Source organism: Rosa rugosa, chromosome 3 (genome assembly GCF_958449725.1).
Source record: "Rosa rugosa chromosome 3, drRosRugo1.1, whole genome shotgun sequence".
NCBI classification, from domain to species: domain Eukaryota; kingdom Viridiplantae; phylum Streptophyta; class Magnoliopsida; order Rosales; family Rosaceae; genus Rosa; species Rosa rugosa.
In genome coordinates, this window is record NC_084822.1 from 6,945,432 (window position 1) to 6,971,798 (window position 26,367).

At 37.8% G+C, this 26,367-nt stretch overlaps 1 protein-coding gene across 3 annotated transcripts; it reads right to left on the reverse strand.

The window, feature by feature from the left end:
* Positions 1-199: 199 nt before the first annotated feature.
* On the reverse strand, positions 200-20,185 carry LOC133740310 (DNA polymerase kappa). 3 transcript variants are annotated; one of them, XM_062168239.1, is made up of 15 exons: positions 20,052-20,185; positions 19,812-19,920; positions 4,682-4,854; positions 4,425-4,598; positions 4,195-4,318; positions 4,007-4,107; positions 3,805-3,891; positions 3,274-3,369; positions 2,997-3,117; positions 2,667-2,795; positions 2,027-2,118; positions 1,749-1,860; positions 1,009-1,340; positions 522-853; positions 200-438 (listed from the first exon to the last, which is right to left on the reverse strand). In XM_062168239.1, exons 1-15 carry the CDS (start codon positions 20,055-20,057, stop codon positions 318-320), a joined length of 2,109 nt encoding a protein of 702 aa, XP_062024223.1. In that variant the 5' UTR covers positions 20,058-20,185; the 3' UTR covers positions 200-317. The 3 variants fall into 3 exon arrangements, with proteins under 3 accessions (XP_062024223.1, XP_062024224.1, XP_062024222.1); XM_062168240.1 differs by lacking the exons at positions 19,812-19,920; positions 20,052-20,185 and adding an exon at positions 5,025-5,159; XM_062168238.1 differs by lacking the exons at positions 19,812-19,920; positions 20,052-20,185 and adding an exon at positions 5,025-5,159 and having other exon boundaries at positions 4,007-4,318.
* Between the last annotated feature and the right edge of the window lie 6,182 nt (positions 20,186-26,367).

Here is a 26,367-nt window from a genome sequence, read left to right on the forward strand (position 1 = left end):
GCTTCCACAGTCCCATGATTTTTAGTGTCTTTATGGTAGAAGGTGTTGGAGGGTTTTTGGGACTCTAGAGTCTCATGTAATAGTCCTTGTTGTTGCCAAACATGGGATGGCTTATCTTCCACTAGATAAGCTACCAAACGCCCCCCAATAGTGTTCATATTAAAGAAATCATGTTGAACATAATTAGAAAACAAACATCTTTAAGTAAATACAACTTTATTAAATATAAATAATCCATTATTACAAACAAATCACATTCTCAGATATTTAGTTATTTACAGAGATATGTACAAGACGGTAACAAATAAAATACGGTTTTAGAAGTTCTGACAGCTCTTAACAAAGAACACATCAATAGGTATGTGTTTGATTTCTTTTGGAGATGATTTATGCTTTTTGTGTTTCCTTCTGCTCAAATCCTGATCCTTGTTTACATTTCTGAGAAATAGAAATCTATTAGATCACATAGGATTAATTCGTATAACCAAATACTAATAGCACCAAATGAAAATGCGATGTACCTCTGCTTTGGCATGGAAGTTCTCAGGTTAATGCCAGATTCATCGTTTTGAAGCTTCTCGGCAAGATGAAAATCAAAGTGTTCTTGCCGTTCTTCAACAAAATCTGGTGGCATTTCTATTCCACATATCGAACACTTGTAGTCATCCACCCACAAAAGCAACTCTTTCTGATGAGATGAAGGAATTGGACAATCCTGAAGGCTGCTAGTTACACTATTTGCTCTGTCTATGCTACTGCCCTCGGAGTTCCCATGAAAAGAATAACCTACTCTCAACAATGGTGAAACTCCGTTTTGTACATTTTCCCCAGTCTGTATGTCTTTTGAATTCATCTGAACATATGAAAAATTCCATGCATAGTGAATGAGTCATGCACCTTAAAACTATAATTGCTTTTTTAATTTTTAGGGAACTGAGTGATGCCTCTTGCTTCTCTTAAATATTGGTAGAAAATCAATCATTAGCATGCCTTTGTCAAGATACATACCTTTTCAGCACTTGCATTACTCCTGAATTCATCATGTTTTTCCTTTTCTTCAGAAGTGTTGACCAAAATAGACTTACGGTCATCAGCATTTGAACAAGCATTGCCATCTAAAGGATCTCCATGATCACATGGATATGTTTCATGGGTTTCTATAAGTAAACAGGATTCTTCACCGTGTATCAAGCGATGACCAATATTGTCCGAGTCCAAGGAGATTTGATCACCCATAGTTTTCCTTGAAGCATCTCCTGATAAAAGATAGTCGGTGAGAGATTTTTGTGTGGGATCAGATGGAGCACCCTTTTCTTCATCAAAATGAGACACCCGCAAACCTGATAAAAGATGACAACATAACTTTTGTTATACTCTTAGCCATAATATCGAGTTATGCACTCTTAAAATACAATCATTATATGGATAGGGATGATTGAAATCCAGAATGAGCAAGTGCGGAGAAGGTTGATATGAAAAATTGCAAATCCTCAAGTTTGATCATTGATAGGTCGCCTGAGTGAAGTTATAATAAATTTAAACTTGCTTGCATGCTTATACATAAGAAATTGTCTCATAAGCATAGCAAAAGGTGACATAACATACACATTTATGTTTGAGCCGTTAGATTTTCAAGTTACAGAATGAATGCAAGAGTGTTTGGCAATCTGGCTTGGGCGTGAATGCTAATGTTAAGTTTGCAAGAATAAGAGAACTACTCTGCTTAAATGTAATTCAGAATACTCTACCTATCAGCCTTATAGAAACAGGAAGTTCAGCTTTAAGCAACTTTGAAGCATGCTTCAATATATCCTCAGTCGAGCATACATATTTTTGAGAAGTCACAGCTCTGGTGCGAACCTATCAATTGTAAACTCATTAGACTTTGCAGCATAAAAATCACATCAATGATGGCACCTAAAAATGAAAAGAAGAGTCAAAGCTTACAAATCGTGCACATATTACATCAAGGTAGCCCTATTAATGGGATAAATACTGGAGTAAAGTATCAGAACTTCAGAAGTACCTCAAAAGATGCAGTTTTGAGTTTAAGAGTCAATGTACGCCCAAAAAGGCCTTCCTTTTGCAAGTCAGTAGATAGCATCTCTGCGATCTCAGCTGCAGGCATAAAATACACCCCTGTTATTCGATTAATTCTCAATATTTTGAATATCAAAGGACACATGTACAAGCTATAATCCAATTATTATGAACATAAACATTTAGAACGAAGATTTCATTACATACGTTTGGCATAGGGCTAAGGCTAGGTAGAGTTCAGCCCAAGACTTGATTTTCTTTTTGTTTTTTCTTTGGTCTGAGCTCAATATTTGATTACTAACACTAAATTCAACATTATTTTTCTTCCCAACTGAATACATTAGAACTTTGAGACAGTCAACCACAGATCTTGGAATATATACTCTGGGAATCTGGTGAAGAATAAATCAGCAGATGATACATTCCTTAGTGAGGATAGGGTTAGGCCCTGGATTTATAGCATAATAATGCATATAATCAATCTACTTGTGATAACTTTTTTGCGGGTTCATACTTCACTCAGAAAAAGTTCAATTATAATCCAATTCAATTATAAAATCAAGAGAATATGAGATCCCATTGAAGACAAAGTAACAAACATAGCATAGGATCATACAAGTATATACCTAATTTACGATAGAGAAATGCTTCATCCCCTGTGGCTGAAAATGTCCTCTCGTTACTTATACTTTTCCTCAATCTGACTTCAGGAGTATCTGTCCTCCCGATGGCAAGTCCCACAGAGAGGAAAAAATCTGCAATGGAAGGGCAGACAATGAGCTACAATCATATGATATGCAAAGGAACTACTTTGGTATTTTCTAAGGTGAACTCATGAAGAGATACGAAAGAAGGAGGCAGAAAATTAGATATACAACAGGTCTAAGGTTGGTGAGCACAATATACTTGGACAAGTTTATATATAATTATAAAGAGATGAATGGTATAATGAAAACCTGCCGTAGAATGAGAAAATAGTGCACAGATATAACTGCTCTTTTGCAGAATCTCCTCGCAAGTACTAATTCCAATAGCATCCCTTAAAATATGTTCAGTGACTTTTCCAATCCCCCCAATCTGTATAAGACTTTGCATTCAGCATCTTTGTCAAAATGTATACTGTATAACGGACTTCAAGGAATATAAATGTGCTATTCTGGAAAACATAATTGTTCAAGTAAAGATCGAAGTGGTACTATTTATGCTGCAATGATGCATAGAAGTTAGATATACCTTTCGTACAGGAAGTGAGGATATAAATGTCATCACAGCCATTCGATTGCTTGGTAAAATAAACTGTCCATTCGGCTTGTTTATATCTGAGCAAACCTGAGGAATGAAATATGAAGAGGTTTTCTCAACAAATCGTCTCAATCAAATTTTGTACAGATAGTTTTAGGCCAAAAAAAAAAAGTACTGATAATATCTAACCCCTGAACATGAAAAGTAAAGAAAAAAGTTCAATGTCACTGCTAAACAAGTAAAGCGATGTGATATCATAGATCAAGGCAATTGACAGTTATACATGCGTACTTTTTCATCAATAGTGCCCTTTCTTTGCAAACATCAGTTACCAGTAGCTAACTCTCAAAACAAGCAGAATTTCTCTATCTTTTTCATCATGCATGAAATTTATTGTCCCCTAATAATGGGAACTTGTATTTAAATTGACATCATATACTCAACTGGACAACATGAGATAACCTTCCACATATTTTTTGTCAATAAAGAGAACTGAACTAGTATGCCACTTTGACAGAATACCTTAGCAAGTAGACGGTTTGGTGCTACCCCAGCGCTACATGTTAGACCAGTCTCTTCATAAACACCATCTCTGAGTTCTTTGGCAATCTTCAAGAAGGAAAAGTTACAAAAATGAGATTTAACACCACTTTACAAAGGGCAATGTGAATCCAAGTAGAGTATAAGCACTGTGATACCACATGTCGAGGCCATATATACTCACTTCTTCCCCAGTAGTGCCCTTTTCTTTGCAAACCTCAGTAACATCAAGGTACGCTTCGTCTAAACTAGCAGTCAGGAAGTTAGGATCATACTTCCGAAACACTAAGAAAAACAGCAAGTCATAATTAGAGATAAGCAGTTGGCAAAAAGAATAGTCACTAAAGATCTGCATTTGAACACAAGACCTACCTTTTCTAGTTAGATCACTGTAATAAGTGTACTTCTTGAAATCTGTTGGAACAAAAATTAACTCCGGACATAATTTACGAGCAATGAAGCCAGGCATTGCAGCTCGAACCCCAAATTTCCTTGCCTACAAAGCGGCCAAACCACATTCCCAATATGCACTCGTAAGGTAAACATAAGACAACAGTTTCCAGTATGACATCCAATTTTGATTGTACAAAAGGTATCTGTACCTCATAATTAGCAGTTGAGATCATAGACATGCCACCAACAGCCATGGGCTTTCCCTTCAACGACGGCTCACTTAAAGTCTCAACAGCTGCATAGAAAGCATCCATATCCACATGTATCCAAACCCTCGACAGGTCACGCATTGCTTCTAACTCCACAACTCTCTTATCAGCAACCTAAACATCACCACCTTTACCATAAAAACCAATCCCAATTTTCCCAAATCACAAAACAAAATCGGTGGACATTGAATATCTACCTTCTGATAGTGAGCCAAATCTGCGTCAGTGAGCTTCGCACACCGAGCACGCATGTTCTCTATCTTCTCCTTAATCAAAGCCTCCTTGCGCTCCTCGTTCTTAAAATACTCCGACCCTTTGCTCATTTCATACACTACTCTCTGAACCTTCTCTTTATCCACGCCTTCCATACCTGAAAATTTCGAATTTCAATGGAACAAGATTCGATTAGTGATCAGTCAGATATGTGAATTAGATTCAAATTCGTAGAATCCGATTTCAAACCCTAATTTTTGGAGACAAAGATAGAGTTTTTCAACGATTTTTGGTTGTGATAGTGGACCTAGAAGATTAGATACGTACCGGCTTTGGCATTGGTGTAGACGGTCGTGTAGGACTGCCACGGCCGAGCGGCGTCGCCGGAGGTTTCTGAATTGGCCATGTGGAATCTTTTTCGCTCCAAAATCTGAACTTGGAAGAAGAAGAAGAAGAAGAAGAGGGAAATGTGAATACGGAGTAGAATGGGGTTGTGAGCAACAATAAATTGAAATTAGAATTGGGTTGGCCCAATGATTGAGGCCCAACAGATCGGAGGTTCCCAACAATATTTGAAAATGAGAAATTTCTTTTCGTATTTTACATATTAATTGGAGCCAAAGTGAAATGAATGGTTCAGAACTTCAGACCAGAAAAAAAAAAAAAAAAAAAAAAAAAAAAAAAAAAAAGTGGAGAAATTTTAAATACACACCCCATTCTCAATACATCACTCATTTAATTTATCATTCTAATATTTTACTAAATACACAACCCAAAGTACAGAAAATACCCTTAATCTCAAAAATTATGAAATATTATATTATTTGACTATATTAAGGCTACTATTTAGTATGATCAGTATAGGTTGACGTTTTGTAAATGCCCATATTGATTACTTGTGTTAAATATTAGGAAATCCTTAAAGATTTATTACCGTTCCCTTCAAATCTTTAAACATGATAATAATAAACAAGATGAAGAACACACACCTCAATAGTGTGTTTGGATGAAGGAAAAAGAGATGATATTTAAAATGAAAATAAGCAGTTCATAACTTCTTAATATGAATTATCTCGTTTGACATTCTATACTCGGAAATTATGAATTTCTCTATGGAAAGAAATGAATGAATTGATTGTCCGAATTCTTCACTTCAATTTCCATCAAAATATGTATTTTCGAATTTCCTTACAAAAGTTTACTTTTCTTACTTTATTAGTTTTCAAAGCAAGGTCATTTTTGTTTTCAATATTTTAACTTGTTTGGATTCTTCTTAATTTATTACACATTCCAAATTCTGAATAATAATGGAAATTGCAATTTATGGAATTATAATTGATGGAGTGGTAGATTCCATCATTTTAAATTTCTCAAGAATTTATAATTATTTCATCCAAACACGACATAATTGAAGATTGTTGAGCGAGGTCTTAAGAATCAATGTCAATGGTCGAAATTGATATGATGAAGTGTGGAGAAGAAAGATGTAATACAGAGTCTAGGGTTTAGAAGAAGAGACGTAAAAAAGAATATAGGCGTGATTCAATTTTTTTCTTCTTCTAATATATAGATGTCTGTTTTGGACATTTAACCTACCTATAAAATTTGATTTGAAATATAAAATAATAGGGATGTGTATTAAGTAATTAGGGGTGTGTATTTAAAATTTCTCAAAAAAGTGACATGATTGGTTTATTCAACAAAAAAAGAGAGACGCAATTGATGCATGCGCACAATTGAATTAGATGGGGTGAGGGAGAGAACCCGGAGCTTACCTTCTTGTAATTGTTTACCGCAATTGCACGGGGATGAGCTCCGACGCGGCGGATTTTGAAAGCTCCTAAATCCAGATTGAGGAAATACTAAACAAAAATTGCATATAATTGAGGGAAAGAAAATATAGAGATGGAATATAAACAGGAATTTCATATGATTTCGTGGTCAAAATCGATTACAAACGACAAGTATATGTCAAATCCTAGAACACCACCCATTACAAAATCAAATACGGATATGTAGGGGACGAAGAAACCTCACTTGATCCGACTACTGAACCGACTCTAATTGAACACTAAATAAAATTGACTTGACCCGATTACTAACTCGATCTAATTCAAAACTAAATAGAATGGAGCAAACACTAGCACTCTCCACCGCTTTACCTCTCGTCCGACACCCGTTCGTTGCTGTTTTGCCTAGTCACCATCACAGGCATGGCAGGTTTGCAAGAAGATAAAGATGCCTCCATAGAGATTCAAGTCAACGGTAGTATATTGGGCATAATCTACACTCTGTTCATATGGTCTAAGTTTGTGTTCTTCTTCTTCTTCTTGTTAAATGCTACAGATTTGTCAGATTGACCCAGGCTCACACTCCAGGTCATTGATAATATTGGGTCAGGTCTGATCCAGTGAACAACATTAAAGTTAGTCAAACTCAAAATTTTCCATTGAAACATACTTATGTCCAAACTAATTTAGACACAAACGCTGTCCAAACTCTATATTTTTCATTACATAATGTTGTGTTATAATTTAAAGCATTCATTTTCTAAATCATCATTTCAAACAAAATCATTTTGTTATTTGAAAGATAAATAACAAATGAACTGTTTAGGTATATGTTATGCTTTAGGCCTCTCAAAAGGGAGAGGATCCTCTCCTGAGCTAGTTTTCTAGCTGAGCTTCCTGACCTTTTCATCTTGTTCCGCCACGTGTCTAAAAACACATCTAACGGCTCCTATCTATTTATGACCATACCTTCATCTCCTCTCTCTCTTTTTCTCTTCCATCTCGATCTTCTTATCTTCCCAGAACACAAGTTAAGGCACATGCTCTCTCTCTCTCTCTCTCACTTGTATATCTGGTCAGAGACTCAGAGCTCCCATACCCGCCATGTTGTTGCACCTGCTCCGGCTTCGAATTCCCATTCACAACCCCTTGGAGAATCAAATAAAAAACAAAGTAGATAACCCAAGTCTCGTAAGAACAACCTCAAAAGATTCAATTTTCATCTTTTATTTCTTAGAGATTCCGGTTGATATTTAATTGAAAATACAACCTTAATTTGGTCTGGCCGTCTGGGTACTTGGGTAAGAAGAGAAAAGAGTGAATGTCAAGGGTGAAATCTGAGATTCAATTTTCATTTGGAATTGATTTTGCTGAGCTTCAATGGATTGAACTGAAGGATTATAGTTTTACCAAACGTTTGATTTTATGTTGATGAGGACTTGAGGTTGAATCTCAGATTTTACCCAGAAATTGGTTTATTTTCTCATAAACAGAAACAAATCAAATCAGAATGAGATTTGGATTACTGAGGTTCAATCTCAGATGGCTGAGGTTCAATCTCAGTTACCCGAGCTCTTGAGACTCAAGGATTGTTTTTATTTTTTGGGTCTGTATGAAATGGAAGAGAGCAAGGAAGAAAAAAAAAAATATCAGAATGATCATGAAGAAAGAGATAGATTTAGTGGAATGGAGGTAGAAGACTAAGTTGATTAAGACGAAGAAGAAAAGAGAGCCGCAGTGAGAGTGAGAATGTTTTGGTCCTGTTACAACCGTTGGATTAGGCTGCAAAAGTTCAAATAAGTACAATATAACATAGGAGCCGTTGGATGTATATTTGGACACGTGGCAGTTTATGGTGAAAAGGTTAGGAAGCTCAGCTAGAAAACTAGCTCAAGAGAGGATCCTCTCCCCTCTCAAAAAGACATAATAGCTTACAACTTCAACATATTTAGAACATAGAAAAAGAATAAGAAGACACAAAGCAAGCACACTTCAACATGGAATGCTTCCGATTTGTTTTATTACATCAACTGGTCTTGTTTTAGTTAACTCGTACTCTTTTTCATAGCTAATAATTAATTCATAATCTCCCAATAACGAAAGAGAGGCTCATAATGGTCATACACTTGAGATTCATTATCTTCTACTTTCTGTTTTACAGTAAAAAAGAAAGAAAAGAACCAAAGGGCACAACAAAGCTAGGAAACACTCAAATAGCAAGCCCAGCCCATATGTGCAGGGAAGGAAAAGCAACAAAAATAGGCTGTAGCCCGAAAGAACAATTAGTGGAGGGTTCTGACTTCCGTGATCGATCCATGGTTTGCATTTGCAATTAGCTGGTTGGACATATTGGGCAGACTGACTGTCAGTGGCAACGGTGGGCGCGTTCTTCTCAACTGTTGTTGATGCGCGCGTAAGGTACGCACAAATCCTCTTGCAACGTGGCGGTAATAAGCCAAAAATATATTTCTGACTAACCCAAGACATTGGCCTGTAAAATACAAGAAGTAGGTCACGTACGGAACGTGGTCCCACGGCTTGGGAAGCAGAAGAGAAACAAGTGAAGCCACTGAGAGTGAAGCTGTTAACTTCATAGCCATGCGAAGTTTTCTAGCGTGAGTTGGGAATAAGTTTTGAGTAGCTCCAATGGCAAAGCAACAGAAGCCAAGTAAGCTGAGCATGGCTACCATGAACTTGGTATGGTGGGTTTCAAATGGAGAAGACAATATTCCGGCAGCTGGGAATCTGATCTGGATAAAGGTGAGGAGTATTGGAACGATGAAAGTGAAAATGGCGAAGGTGGAGGGGGCTGTTTGTCTTGCAAAGTCTACTAGAACAATGTTGAAGATGACGAAGATATTATCACGTTCACTTACACGTTCAGGCTGTAAGACAAAGGATGGCCATTGATGGAGGAAATCAGCCATGGACTTTTGGATAAGGGTAAGTATAGAAAGAGATCGAAAAAACAAGTTCTTCGTTAGAGCTATATGCCTAAAAAAGAAAAATAAAAGAGGAGGAAAAACCAAACAGTATTTGTTGGAGTACTGATGGGTATGGAGATGAGATTATTGGGGTTTTGAAGTTTAGGATTATATATATAGAGGGGTCGGAGAGGGAGAGGATCTCTCCTGAGCAATAAAATAGTTGGAATAAGTTTAATTTCTTAAATTTTTAACTTACACGTGTACAAAGGTGGGAAGACGAATGTAAGTGATATAATTACAAAGGTAGAGGAGCAAAGGTAGCTATCAGGGAAGCAAAGGTGGGAAGACGAATGTAAGTGATATAATTACGAATGTAAGTGATATAATTACAAAGGTAGAGGAGCAAAGGTAGCTATCAGGGAAGCAAAGGTAGCTATCAGGGAAGCAAAGGTGGGAAGACGAATGTAAGTGATATAATTACGAATGTGGGAAGAGGAGCAAAGGTAGCTATCAGGGAAGCAAAGGTGGGAAGACGAATGTAAGTGATATAATTACAAAGGTAGAGGAGCAAAGGTAGCTATCAGGGAAGCAAAGGTGGGAAGACGAATGTAAGTGATATAATTACGAAGGGAAGACAAAAGTAGGGTATATCGGGGAAGACAAAAGTAGGGATATAATTACATAGGTAGCGAAGCAAAGGTAGTTATATATCGGGGAAGACAAATGTGGTGATACAAAGGTAAAAGGTGGGAAAACAAAGGTAGTGATCAGGATTCAGGAATATATATGAACTGTGGGACCATTCCCCAAGGATGCCTTTGTTTCCCACTGTGGATCCCAACTGTCTTCAGTCAAATGCAAAAAAGAAGGCCGTGAGTTTCCAAGACGTTTCCTCCCTGTCTCATATTCCTCCCCAAACACAAGCTTCTCAGGTCAACCTGTTATATTGGGCCTCGGCAATGGGGTTAATAATAATTGGATCTAGCAGATATAAATGGAGAACCACTCAAAAAAAAAAATCCGAATTTGCTTCCATTTTGGATACTTTGGGCTTTGGCGGGTTGTGGCGCACCCATAGAGTCTAGTTAGCAGTAGCAAAGATATAAATGGAGTGCATTGTATAGAAGGAGAGTCATATAATCAAAGAAAATGGCGATGGCTTCTATGCACATTTCACTCCCTGCCCTCACTCCACCAAACCTTCGCCGACTCAATCAGTCTGTTAATTCTTCTCTCATTGCCCCAATCACTAATTCACCAACTTACCACCTGTAATATTCAATTATTCACACAACACTTTGAAATTAATCAGGTACTGTTATCAAAGGTCGCCTGTTATTTCTATGGTCAGTTCATACAAAGAGATTGCTACCTCTGGAGTGAAGGTTACAGAAGGAGAAGGAAGCTTACTCAAGGTCATTTTGACTGGTTCCAATGGCAGGTACATTGTACTGATTTGTGGGTTTTTGATGATTTTAGATGAGGCTAACGGAACTTAATTTGACTTTTTGATTCTAATGGATCATTGAATGTTTAGCTAGATTTGCGTCTGCAAATGAAAAGTTGATGTTGGTGTTGCTTTACCTCCGAGAAGGACCTCCACGGCCGAGCTAGGTTTCACGATCTCGGCCCCAGGCCCAACGATAACATTGGGAAGTGATGGCAAGAGAGCGGTAGACGCTGGAGATGTCAGAAAGCCGAGAAGATACACTAGTGGGCTCATAAGCGTCCACACCGAGGCCCATTAAGGAACTGGGCAAGCCCAGAGCGCCGTACATATGGTTGCCATCCACTGAGCTCTGCTGTTCAGGTGCTCATGCAACCTTTGGGCAATTGCGTTCATAGCGTACCACTTGAACAAATTTGGAACATAGGAAAAGAATCATAAGACACAAAGCAAGCACACTTTAACATGGAATCATTCCGGCTTGATTTATTACATCACCTGACCATGTTTTAGTCAACTAATAATATTTTTTTTTTTTAATTTGGTAAATAATTAACTCATAAGTCATAATCTACCAATTAAGAAAGAGAGACTATTATAGTTAAAAAGAAAAGAAAAGAAAAGAAAAATGAAAGAAGAACCAAAGGACACAACCAAGCAAGGAAACACTCAAATAGCCAATGCCCCGCCCATATGTGAAGAGGAGGAAAAGCAACAAAAACAGGTTGGGTGAAAGCCCGAAAGTACAACTATTGGAGGGTTCTGATATTAGGCCCAGTGAGTGTCACCGGCAACGGTGGGCGCGTTCCTCTTAATCGCTGTTGACGCGTGCGGACTCTACGAACAAATTCATTAGCAATGTAGTGGTAATAAGCCAGAAATATATATCCGACTAGGCCGAGACAGTGACCTATAAAATATAAGAAGTGGGTCACGTACGACACGTGGTCCTAAGGCTTGGGAAGCAGCAGTGAAACGAGTGAAACCACTGAGAGGCATGTTAGAATAAAAGTGGACCTATCATCATCTATATTCAGTTTACAATTGGATTTGAACTTTGATCATTAATAGAAGATGTATGTCTAGTACAATACCTAGAAACCTATTGAGACAATTATATCAAGCTCATAGGTTAGGAATCCATTAGTTCGATTGCAATTGTAATTCGAATTAGTGTTGCATTAGGTTTTCTAGTTGTTGGTGACTTGGTTTCTAAGTAACACTTTTATGGGAGGATTCTTAGGATCATTAACCAATATATATAGATGGTATTGGTCCCTGCTCTCTTTGTTACAAAGCATCAAGTCCTGCCCCATAGATAGGAGCTTGAACTCAGAGTTGAGGAGAAGATCAATACTAGTTGCTGCTATCTCGTCTGCTGTAATGGCTCCAAACAGTGAAGAATGTATGTCTAGAATATCATATTATTTGGTTCATAATGTGTTGATTAATATTAAGTGTGTTTATGTCATTGTGAATTGATCTTGGATTAATTGCTCATTCAGTTTAACAAGGCAAACTGTAAACTTGATAGCCACGCGAAGTTTTTCAATTAGAGTCGGGAAGTAGTTTTGGGTAACGCTATTAACAATAGTGTTCATATTAAAGAAATACAATAGTGTATTAACAATAGTGTTCATATTAAAGAAATACAATAGTGTATTAACAATAGTGTTCATAGTAAAGAAATACAACTTAATTAAGTATAAATAATCCATTATTACAAACAAATCATATTCTCAGATGTTTAGTTATTTACAGAGATATGTACAAGACGGTAACAAATAAATTACGGTCTTAGAAGTTCTGACTGCTCTTAACAAAGAACACATCAATATGTATGTGTTTGCTTTCTTTTGGAGATGATTTATGTTTTTTGTGTTTCCTTCTGCTCAAATCCTGATCCTAGTTTACCGTTCTGAGAATTACAAATCTATTAGATCACACAGGTTTGATTGGTATAACCAAATACTAATAGCTCCAAATGAAAATGCGATGTACCTCTGCTTTGCCATGGAAGTTCTGAAGTTAATGCCAGATTCTTCGTTTTGAAGCTTCTCGGCAAGATGAAAATCTAAGTGTTCATATGGTCTAAGTTTGTGTTCTTCTTCTTCTTCTTGGTGATAAATGCTACAGATTTGTCAGATTGACCCGGTCTTTCACTCCATGTCATTGATACTATTGGGCCAAGTCTAATCTAGTGAACAACATTACAGTTAGTCAAACTCAAAGTTTGCACTCTGTCCAAACTTGATATTTTTCATTACATAATGTTGTGTTATAATTTAGAGCATTCATTTTCTAAATCATCATTTCAAATGAAATCATTTTGTTATTTGAAAGACATATAACAAATGAATTGTTTAGGTACGTATAAGTTATGCTTTAGGCCTCTCCATTTCAAACGAAATCATTTTGTTATTTGAAAGATACATAACAAATGAACTATTTAGGTATAAGTTATGCTTTAGGCCTCTCAAAAAGACATAATAGCTTACCACTTGAACATATTTGGAATATAGAAAAAGAATCAGAAGACACAAAGTAAGCACACTTTAACCTGGAATGCTTCCGACTTGTTTTATTACATCAACTGGCCTTATTTTAGTTAACTCGTAATCTTTTTTTAGCTAATAATTAACTCATAATCTTCCAATAACGAAATAACGAAAGAGAGACTCATAATAGTCATACACCATTGGACTCATAAAACAGTAAAAAAGGAAAGAAAAGACATGAACCAAAGGGCACAACAAAGCTAGGAAACACTCAAATAGCAAGCCCAGCCCATATGTGCAGAAAAGCAACAAAAATAGGCTGTAGCCCGAAAGAACAATTAGTAGAGGGTTCTGACTTCCGTGATCGATCTTTGGTTCGCAATTGGCTGGTTGGACATATTGGGCAGACCGACTGTCAACGGCAACGGTGGCCGCGTTCTTCTCAACTGCTGTTGATGCGCGCGTAAGGAACGCACAAATCCGCTTGCAACGTGGTGGTAATAAGCAGAAATATATTTCTGGACTAACCCAAGACACTGGCCTGTAAAATACAAGAAGTAGGTCATGTACGGCACGTGGTCCCACGGCTTGGGAAGCAGTAGAGAAACAAGTGAAGCCACTGAGAGCGAAGCTGTTAACTTCATAGCCATGCGAAGTTTTCCAACGTGAGTTGGGAATAAGTTTTGAGTAGCTCCAATGGCAAAGCAACAGAAGCCAAGTAAGCTGAGCATGGCTACCATGAACTTGGTATGGTGGGTTTCAAATGGAGAAGACAGTATTCCGGCAGCTGGGAATCTGATCTGGATAAAGGTGAGGAGTATTGGAACGATGAAAGTGAAAATGGCGAAGGTGGAGGGGGCTGTTTGTCTTGCAAAGTCTACGAGAACAATGTTGAAGATCACAAGGATATTATCACGTTCACTTACACGTTCTGGCGATAAGACCAAGGATGGCCATTGATGGCGGAAATCAGCCATGGACTTTTGGATAAGGGTAAGTATAGAAAGAGATCGAAAAAACACGTTTTTTTGTCAGAGATAGGTGCATAAACAAGAAAGATAAAAGAGGAGGAAAAACCAAACAGTTTTTGTTGGAGTACTGATGGGTATGGAGATGAGATTATTTGGGTTTTGAGGTTTAGGATTATATAGAGGGGTCGGAGAGGGAGATGATCTCTCCTGAGCAATAAAATAGTTTAAGTGTAATTTCTTAACTTTTTAACTTACACGTGTACAAACAACATCTAATTGTCCAGGTAGTGATCAGGAATGAACTTAGGTCTTCGGTTGAGTGATCAGCTTGGCAGGGATTTCATAAAGCAGGCATTGTCAAGTTCATAAAGCAGGCATTGTCAAAGCAGGGGTAGTGATCAGGAATGAATTGAACTTAGGTCTTCGGTTGAGTGATCATCAAGCAGGCATCATCAAGCAGGGATTTCATAAAGCAGGCATTGTCAAAGCAGGGATTCCATAAAGCAGGCACTGTCAAGCAGGGATTTCATAAAGATTGCTTTCTTAAATCAGGCACTGTCAAGCAGGGATTTCATAAAGATAAATTCATAAAGCAGGCCCTGCTTGATTTCATAAAGATAGATTTCTTAAAGCAGGCCCTGCTTGATTTCATAAAGATAGATTTCTTAAAGCAGGCCCTGCTTGATTTCATAAAGATAGATTTCATAAAGCAGGCACTGTCAAGCAGGGATTCCATAAAGCAGGCACTGTCAAGCAGGGATTTCATAAAGGAAGCAGGCCACATCAAGGTTACTGTGTGTGCGACCATTCCGCCAAGGTTTGTTTCCCACTGTGGATCCCAACAAATTTGGAACATGGGAAAAGAATCAGAAGACACTAAGCAAGCACACTTTAACATGGAATTAATGCAAAGGAAACGAGTGAAGCCACTGAGAGGGAAGCCGTAAACTTGATAGCCACGCGAAGTTTTTCAACGTGAGTCGGGAAGTAGTTTTGGGCAAGGCAACACTATTAAGTATTAACAATAGTGTTCATATTAAAGAAATACAACTTTATTAAGTATAAATAATCCATTATTACAAACAAATCACATTCTCAGATGTTTAGTTATTTACAGAGATATGTACAACAAGGTAACAAATAAATTACAGTCTTAGAAGTTCTGACTGCTCTTAACAAAGAACACATCAATAGGTATGTGTTTGCTTTCTTTTGGAGATGATTTATGCTTTTTGTGTTTCCTTCTGCTCAAATCCTGATTCTTGTTTACTGTTCTGAGAAATACAAATTTATTAGATCACATAGGTTTGATTGGTATAACCAAATATTAATAGCTCCAAATGAAAATGCAATGTACCTCTGCTTTGGCATGGAAGTTCTGAAGTTAATGCCAGATTCTTCGTTTTGAAGCTTCTCGGCAAGATGAAAATCAAAGTGTTCTTGCCGTTCTTCAACAAAATCTGGTGGCATTTCTATTCCACATATCGAACACTTGCATGTAATCATCCACCCACAAAAGCAACTCTTTCTGATGGGATGAAGGAATTGGACAATCCTCAAGGGTGCTAGTTATACTATTCGCTCTGTCTATGCTACTGCCCTCGGAGTTCCCATGAAAAGAATAACTTGCTCTCGACAATGGTGAAACTCCGAATTGAACATTTTCCTCAGTCTATGTCATTTGAATTCATCTGAACATATGAAAAATTCCATGCATAGCGAATCGGTCATACACCTTAAAACTATAATTGCTTTTTTAAATTTTAGAGAACTGAGTGATGCCTCTTGCTTCTCTTAAATATTGGTAGAAGATCAATCATTAGCAAGTTTTTGTCAAGATACATACCTTTTCAGCACTTGCATTACTCCTGGATTCATCAAGTTTTTTCTTTTCTTCGAAAGTGTTGACCAAAGTAGACATACGGTCATCAGCATTTGAACAATCATCGCCATCTAAAGGATCTCCATGATCACATGGATATGTTTCATGGGTTTGTATAAATAAACATGATTCTTCACCATGTATCAAGTGATAATCAATAGTGTCCGGGTCCAAGGAGATTTGATCCCCCATAGTTTTCCTTGAAGCTTCTCCTGATAAAAGATGGTCAGTGAGAGTTTTTTGTGTGGGATCAGATGGAGCATCCTTTTCTTCATCAAAATGAGACACCCGCAAACCTGATAAAAGATGACAACATAACTTTTGTTATACTCTTAGCCATAACATCGAGTTATGCACTCTTAAAATACAATCATTATATGGATAGGGATGATTTAAATCGATAATGAGCGAGTGCGGAGAGGGTTGATATGAAAAATTGCAAATCCTCAAGTTTGATCATTGAAAGGTCACCTGAGTGAAGTTATAATAAATTTAAACTTGCTTGCATGCTTATATATAAGAAATTGTCTCATAAGAATAGCAAAAGGTGACAAAACATACACATTTATGTCTGAGCCGTTAGATTTTCAAGTTACAGAATGAATGCAAGGGTGTTTGGCAATCAAATGGCTTGGGCGTGAATGCTAATGTTAAGATTGCAAGAATAAGAGAACTACTCTGCCTAAATGTAATTCAGAATACTCTACCTATCAGCCTTATAGAAACAGAAAGTTCAGCTTTAAGCAACTTTGAAGCATGCTTCAATATATCCTCAGTCGAGCATACATATTTTTGAGAAGTCAAAGCTCTGGTGCGAACCTATCAATTGTAAACTTATTAGACTTTGCAGCATAAAAATCACATCAATATGGCACCTAAAAATGAAAAGAGGAGTCAATGCTAACAAAATCTTGCACGTATTACATCAAGGTAGCCCTATCAATGGAACAGATCTTGGAATATATACTCTAGGAAACTGGTGAAGAATAAATCAGCAGATGATACATTCCTTAGTGAGGATAGGATTAGGTCCTGGATTTATAGCATAATAATGCATATAATCAATCTACTTGTGATAACTTTTTTGGGGCTTCGTACTTCACTGAGAAAAAGTTCAATTATTAATTACATAAAGGTAATCTCCAATTCTAGAAGGTGGAAATCAAAAGAATATGAGATCCCATTGAAGATAAAGTAACAAACATAACATAGAATCATACAACTATATGCCTAATTTACGATAGAGAAATGCTTCATCCCCTGCGGCTGAAAATGACCTCTCGTTACTTGTACTTTTCCTCGATCTGAGTTCAAGAGTATCTGTCCTCCTGATGGCAAGTCCCATAGAGAGGAAAGATATCTGCAATGGAAGGGCAGACAATGAGCTACAATCATATGATATGCGAAGGAACTACTTTGGTATTTTCTAAGGTGAACTCATGAAGATATACGAAGGAAGGCGGTAGAAAATTAGATATACAACGGGTCTAAGGTTAGTGAGTACAATATATACTTGGAGAAGTTATATATAATTATAAAGAGATGAACGGTATAATGAAATGACTACCTGCCGTAGAATGAGAAAATAGTGCACAGATATAACTGCTCTTGTGCAGGATCTCCTCGCAAGTACTAATTCCAAGAGCATCCCTTCAAATATGTTCAGCGACTTTTCCAATCCCCCCAATCTGTATAAGACTTTGCATTCAGCATGTTTGTCAAAATGTATACTGTATAACCGATTTCAACGGAATATAAATGTGCTTTTCTGGAAAACATAACTGTTCAAGTAAAGATCGAAGTGGTGCTATTTATGCTACAATGATGCATACAAGTTAGATATACCTTTCATACAGGAAGTGAGGATATAAATGTCATCACAGCCATTCGATTGCTTGGTAAAATAAACTGTCCATTTGGTATGTTTATATCTGAGCAAACCTGATGAATGAAATATGAAGAGGTTTTCTCAACAAATCGTCTCAATCAAATTCTGTACAGATAGTTTTAGGCGCCCCCCCCCCCCCCCCCCCAAAAAAAAGTACTGATAATATCTAACCCCTAAAAATGAAAAGTAAAGATAAAAGTTCAATGTCACTGCTAAACAAGTAAAGCGACGTGATATCATAGATCCAGGGAATTGACAGTTATATATACGTACTTTTTCATCAATAGTGCCATTTTCTTTGCAAACATCAGTTACCAGTAGCTAACTCTCAAAACAAGCAGAATTTCTCTAACTTTTTCATCATGCATGAAATTTATTGTCCCCTAATAATGGGAACTTATATTTAAATTGACGTCATATACTCAACTGGACAACATGAGATTACCTTCCACATACTTTTTGTCAGTAAAGAGACTTTGAAAATATGCTGATGCATATCAAGGTAACATTATTCAATGATTTTTTCAGAATACCTTAGCAAGTTGACGGTTCGGTGCTACTCCAGCGCTACATGTTAGACCAGTCTCTTCATAAACACCATCTCTGAGTTCTTTGGCAATCTTTCAGAAGGAAAAGTTACGAATGAGATTTAACACCAAACATCACAAAGGGCAATGTGAATCCAATTAATTAAAGTATAAGCAATGTGATATCACATGTTGAGGCCCTATATACTCACTTCTTCCCCAGTAGTGCCCTTTTCTTTGCAAACCTCAGTAACATCAAGGTACGCTTCGTCTAAACTAGCAGCCAGGAAGTTAGGATCATACTTCCGAAACACTAAGAAAAACAGCAAGTCACAATTAGAGATAAGCAGTTGGCAAAAAGAATAGTCACTAAAGATCTGCATTTGAACACAAGACCTACCTTTTCTAGTTAGATCACTGTAATAAGTGTACTTCTTGAAATCTGTTGGAACAAAAATTAACTCCAGACATAATTTACGAGCAATGAAGCCAGGCATTGCAGCTCGAACCCCAAATCTCCTTGCTTACAAAGCGGCCAAACCACATTCCCAATATGCACTCGTAAGGTAAACATAAGACAACAGTTTCCAATATGACATCCAATTTTGATTGCACAAAAGGTATCTGTACCTCATAATTAGCAGTTGAGATCATAGACATACCACCAACAGCCATGGGCTTTCCCTTCAACGACGGGTCACTCAAAGTCTCAACAGCTGCATAGAAAGCATCCATATCCACATGTATCCAAACCCTCAACAGGTCACGCGTTGCTTCTAACTCCACAACTCTCTTATCAGCAACCTAAAACTCACCACCTTTACCATAAAAACCAATCCCAATTTTCCCAAATCACAAAACAAAATCGGTGGACATTGAATATCTACCTTCTGATAGTGAGCCAAATCTGCGGCGGTGAGCTTCACACACCGAGCACGCATGTTCTCTATCTTCTCCTTAATCAAAGTCTCCTTGCGCTTCTCTTTATCCACGCCTTCCATACCTAAAAATTTCGAATTTCAATGGAACAAGACTCGCTTAGTGATCACTGATCAGTCAGATATGGGAATTAGATTCATATTCGTGGAATTCGATTTCAAACCCTAATTTTTGGAGACAAAGGTAGATAGAGTTTTTCAACCATTTTTGGTTGTGATAGTGGACCTAGAATATTAAATACGTACCGGCTTTGGCATTGGTGTAGACGGTGGTGTAGGACTGCCACGGCCGAGAGGCGTCGCCGGCGGTTTCTGAATTGGCCATGTGGAATCTTTTTCGCTCCAAAATCTGAACCTGGAAGAAGAAGAAGAAGAGGGAAATGTGAATACTGAGTGATGCATTTTGATCTATAAAAAGACGAGAAATCGGACACACGCACAAATTGAATTTGATGGGGTGAGGGAGAGAACCCAGAGCTAGCTTACCTTCATGCAATTGATTACCGTGATTGCATGTGGATGGGTTTCGACGTGGCAGATTTCGAAAGCCACGAAAACAGCGTCTAAATCCAGATTGAGGAAATACTAAACAAAAATTGCATATAATTGAGGGAAAGAAAATATAAATTGAATATAAATAGAAATTTCATATTATTTTGTGGTCAAAATCGATTACAAACGACAAGTCAAATCCTAGAACACGACCCATTACAAAATCAAATACGGATATGTAGAGGGGACGGAAAAACCTCACTTGATCTGACTCTAATTGAACACTGAATGAACTTGACCTGACCCGATTACTAACTCTAATTCAAAACTAAATAGAATGGAGCAAACACTAGCACTCTCCACCGCTTTACGTCTCGTCTGACACCCATCCGTTGCTGTTTTGCCCAATTGGCAGGTTTGCAAGAAGATGAAGATGCGTCCATAGAGAATCAATTCAATGGCAGTATATTGGGCATAATCTGCACTCTGTTCATATGGTCTAAGTTTATCTTCTTCTTCTTGTTGTTGATAAATGCTACAAATTTGTCAGATTGACCAGGACTTTCACTCCAGGTCATTGATAATATTGGATCAGGTCTGAACCTGTCACGCCCCGGATTTTGAATAACAAATCCAAATCCGAAACATGAATTAATACAACTCACATAAATACAACCTGAATTTTTTTCTCAAAACAACCACACTTCACACCTCTCAATATTACAATAAATCAAATCCTCAAGTTAATTATTACAACACACTCTCACCAAATCAAATTCTAAGGCTCAATGAGCTTAACTCACCTCACTATTACAAATGCTGTAAAACTATAACAAATACTCTAACCCGCTCGATCACCGCCCTGATTCTCCTGACCTGCAGGATTACCCGCTACACCGTTTGAATAGTGTACCGGGATTGCAACAATACAAACCCGGTAAGCTTTTTGCAAAGCTCGTATGAGTAAACGAAAGGATTGCACGATTTAAAGTAACACAATCAACTCAAGCACATTTTAATTTTGTTTTGCATAAGAATTGAAGTGTACAACGTCACTTCAAGCATCAATCAACTCACATCTCATCATGACTACTCAAAAATAAACAACTTCTTACTCAATATATACTCACAGGCTTATGATTTATTTATATAAATCATCCCATGCAGTATATTATACTTACAGGCTTATGATTAATTATATTAATCACCCCATTCAGTATATCATACTTACAGGCTTATGATTAATTATATTAATCATCCCATTCAGTATGTGATGTCATACCCAAGGGCATATGATAACTCGTTTATCCCCCAAGCAGTATGATGGCAGACAGACTAGAGCTCTAACTGTATCGTAAAGTGTCACCTGGGCCAAGGTTCACCTTACGAATGACTGTTTTTCTCAATTCACTCGACTCCTCATTTAATTCATCTCAACGACTCAACTATCGCACTTTACTCAATTACCCATTATCATAGACAACACAACATCTAAGATAAATCACATATTCCAAAGGGTAATGCTCAAAATATAACTCAGTAAATCACACCATCCAATATATATTCCACGTAAATATATATATATGTAGTCACCCACACAAGAGTGACCACTAATACCAACTATAGTTCACATGCAATAAAATCTAGAAATTCATTTTTTTATAGTTAAATACATTTTACTTACCTATGGACCGTAGTCGATCAAGTCCATATAATTTAAAACAAATATTTATTTTCATAAAACAATTTCCACAATTTCTCAATTAAATAAAATCACCGAATTTCGGTTCGTGAATGAACCATGTGCGATTTACTCACCTCTAATCCAGCTGCATCTTCTTAACAGCTCAACAACAATTTCACAAATTGTCCGCCAAATCGATCCGTCAATCACCTAATCCAACACGATCTTAACTTAGCAATTTATTCAAAAACCACACAAATACAACAATCCAACGGTCGGATTCTAAATTAATGATGATCCAACGGTCGGATCGAAATTATACGATGATCCAACGGTCGGATCCTCACGGATCGCCCTCAGGATCATCCTCCAAAATTATCACGAAGATCCAACGGTTGGATCTTCCTGAATCGTCCTTACAAACATCTCCACAAATTTATACGAAAATCCGATGGACGGATTCTCACGAATCGCCTCGCTAATCACTGTTTTGCATTTATACGAAGATCCAACGGTCGGATCTTCGCCCATGACCACACAAAGTCACTGGGACAGTCATAAGATCATCATATCAAAACTACAAGTCCATCTGACGGTCCTAACTTCACAGATCACAAATCTAACGATCGAAATCGATCGAAACTTAAAAATTCATAACTTAATCATACGATATCCAAAAATTGTGTATAATATAACGAAATGATCGTATTGAAATATAGAATCTAAAAATGCACAGAAACTATATTTTTGACCCCCGGAGGTGGCCGGAAAAGGGACGCCGGAGTTAGGGCAGAGCCGCCGCCGACCACCGCCAATGGTGTCGGGGCCGGGCTGCTCCTCTTCCTCTCATCATGCTTAACAACTTTCATAACTATCATGTAAGCTGAAAATGACCGGAAGTGGTTGAAATTACCTAAAACAGTCGAGGTGGCCGGAAAATTTCCAGAATCCGGAGAAATTTGCAGAATCCGGCAAGGCTTGATTTCGACGTCAAAACTTCAATTTCAGGCTTCGATCCCTTCTAGAGAGTTGTTAAGAACATCAAGGAGAACTCACTGGTTCAAGAATCAATCAAAACGATGCACTACAGCTCGAGATATACCGATCGAAAGATTTTCGTTTCGGATTGAAAACTTACCGAGCTCCGACGAACGTGAAACCGGTCACTCTAGGTGCAATCCTCCTAGTATGATGATCAGTAGGTTGAGGGGAGTTCATGGAGCCAAGGATCGGAAGTTTTGGTGGCCGGAGCTAGGAGAAAACCGGCGTTGACCAAAATCGAGCTTAAATCGAAACCGGGCCGCCGCCGCCGCTAGGGGCCGTGCCGCCGTGCAAGGCTGCCACAGACAGGTGCGCAAGGACCATACGAAGCCAATGGAAGAAGTTTGGTGAGGATCGGTGGCCGGAGGAGGAAGATATGGCCAAACGAAAATCGGAGGCGATTTCCGGCGGGGACGAGGGCTGCAGCAGCTTTTTTCTATTTTTGTAAATTCTGAAACTATTTTCGGAAATTTCCGAAAATGGAAGCTTTATACTAAATTGAAAACTTTTTCAAAAAATCATAACTAATTCATACGAACTGCGATTTTTGCGTTCCGCATATGCCCGCGATCGTATCGACGAGCTCTACAACTTTCATGAAGGGAGTTTTCCCAAATTTTGAACGTATAAAAAGTCAACTTTCGCGAGCCCCTAAATAACGTTCGTTTTCGAAAATTAATCGTTCGAACTAATTCCACAACTTCTCCAAGCCTCGTACTCGCTCCCACTATCGTGAAATCAATTCTAAAAATCCACGGAATTTAATTTAGATTTTTCGGGGTATTACAGAACCAGTGAACAACATTATAGTTAGTCAAACTCAAAGTTTGCACTCTGTCCAAACTCGATATTTTTCATTACATAATGTTGTGTTATAATTTAAAGCATTCATTTTCTAAATCATCATTTCAAACGAAATCATTTTGTTATTTGAAAGACATATAACAAATGAATTGTTTGGGTATAAGTTATGCTTTAGGCCTCTCCATTTCAAACGAAATCATTTTGTTATTTGAAATATACATAGCAAATGAACTGTTCTGGTATAAGTTTTGCTTTAGGCCTCTCATAAAGACATAATAGCTTACCACTTGAACATATTTGGAACATAGAAAAAGAATCAAAAGACACAAAGCAAGCACACTTCAACATGGAATGCTTCCGACTTGTTTTATTACATCAACTGGCCTTGTTTTAGTTAACGCGTAATATTTTTTTTAACTAATAATTAAATCATAATCTTCCAAATATACTCATAATATAATAGTCATACACCATTAGACTCATAATCTTCTACCTCTGTTTTACAGTAAAAAATTAAGGGAAAATTTCGCAAACAGTACACCAAATAAAGGTCACTAATAATTCTTATACATAAAGTTCCAAACCAAACATTTCGGTACACGAAATTTGAAACTCGACCCACTATCAGTACACGACGTCAATTTTTGACACCAAAATGTCCATTATGCCCTCAGTTCTTTTTTTTTTTTAATAAATTTTTTTTCCTTCGTTTTTTCTGTTTTTTTTTTTTCTTCCTTCGTTTTTATCTCTTTCTTTCTTTTCACATGACTAAATATTGGCTGAGTTACAAATATAAGCTGTAGGACCATCAATCTCACCAATTGGAGGGCAAGGGCGGCGTTGGAAGCGAGGGAGTGAGCCCGGAAGAAGGAAGAAGAAAGAGATAAAAACGAAGGAAAAAAAAATAACAGAAAAAAAAACGAAGGAAAAAAAAATAACAGAAAAAAAATTTTATTAAAAAAAAAAAGAACTGAAGGCATAATGGACATTTTGGTGTCAAAAATTGACGTCGTGTACTGATAGTGGGTCGAGTTTCAGATTTCGTGTACCGAAATGTTTGGTTTGGAACTTTATGTATAAGAATTATTAGTGGCCTTTACTTGGTGTACTGTTTGCGAAATTTTCCCAAAAATTAAATGAATACCAAAGGGCACAACAAACCCGAAAGAACAATTAGTGGAGGGTTCTGACTTCTGACTTCCGTGATCGATCCATGATTCACAATTGGCTAGTTGGACACATTGGGCTGACTGACTGTCAGCGGCAACGGTGGGCGCATTCTTCTCAACTGCTGTTGATGTTGATGCGCGCGTAAGGTACGCACAAATCCACTTGCAACGTGGTGGTAATAAGCCACAAATATATTTTTGACCAACCCAAGACACCGGCGTGTAATATACAAGAAATAGGTCACGTACGGCACGTGGTCCCACGGCTTGGGAAGCAGAAGAGAAACAAGTGAAGCCACTGAGAGCGAAGCTGTTAACTTCATAGCCATGCAAAGTTTTCTAGCGTGAGTTGGGAATAAGTTTCGAGTAGCTCCAATGGCAAAGCAACAGAAGCCAAGTAAGCTGAGCATGGCTACCATGAAAGTGGTATGGTGGGTTTCAAATGGAGAAGACAGTATTCCGGCAGAACAGAATCTGATCTGGATAAAGGTGAGGAGTATTGGAACGATGAAAGTGAAAATGGCGAAGGTGGAGGGGGCTGTTTGTCTTGCAAAGTCTACTAGAACAATGTTGAATATGACGAAGATATTATCACGTTCACTTACAAGTTCAGGCGGTAAGACCAAGGACGGCCATGGATGGCGGAAATCAGCCATGGACTTTCGGATATGGGCTTAATAGAAAGAGATCGAAAAAACAAGTTTTTTGTCAGAGATAGATGCATAAAAAAGAAAGGTTTGGGATTATATAGAGGGGTCGGAAACTTATACGTGTGCAAAAAACATCTAATATGCCATCAAAAAAAAAAAACATCTAATAGGCTAGGTGGAATGAGCTTTGAGGTCGGAGATCATGGACTTTTTGGTCTGGTTTTCCTTGTCACTGTCAAGGTTATTGTGTGCGACCTGCAAGGTTGCTGTGGGACTATTCCACCACGGATATATATGCCTGTTATGCCGCATTTTTTTTTTTGATGCAGGTTATGCCTCTTGTTTATCACCCCTTGTGGATACTAGCCGTCTTCAGTCAAATGACAAAAAAGAAGGTTCTCCCTGTCTCATATTCCTCCCAAAACACAAGCTTATCATTTTCTCAAAAAAAAAAAAAAAAAAAAAAAGCTTATCAGGTCAACCTGTTATATTGGGATGGGGTTAATAATAGCAGATATAAATGGAGAACCACTCAAAAAAATATCCGAATTTGCTCCATTTTGGATGCTTTGGGCTTTGGCGGGTTGTGGCGCACCCATAGAGTCTAGTTAGCAGTAGCAAAGATATAAATGGAGTGGGTTGAATAGAATGTGCGACTCCATCAAAGAAATTGGCGATGGCTTCTATGCACATTTCACCCCCTACCCTCACTCCACCAAACCTTCGCCGATTCAATCAGTCTGTTAATTCTTCTCTCATTGCCCCACTCACTAATTCACCAACTTACTACCTGTAATATTCACGTACACAACACTTCGAAATGAATCAGGTACTGTTTTCAAAGGTCGCCTGTCATTGCTATGGCCAGTTCATACAAAGAGAGTGCTACCTCTGGAGTGAAGGTTACGGAAGGAGAAGGTTACAGAAGGAGAAGGAAGCTTACCCAAGGTCATTTTGACCGG

Coding starts and splice junctions, on each gene's coding strand:
- LOC133740310 (XM_062168238.1), bottom strand. CDS start 5,103: ATGGCCAATTCAGAAACCTCCGGCGACGCCGCTCGGCCGTGGCAGTCC. Junction 3,892..4,006: donor AGGGCACTACTGGGGAAGAA/GTGAGTATATAT, acceptor TCCTTCTTGAAG/ATTGCCAAAGAACTCAGAGA. Junction 1,341..1,748: donor TGTTTCTATAAGGCTGATAG/GTAGAGTATTCT, acceptor ATCTTTTATCAG/GTTTGCGGGTGTCTCATTTT.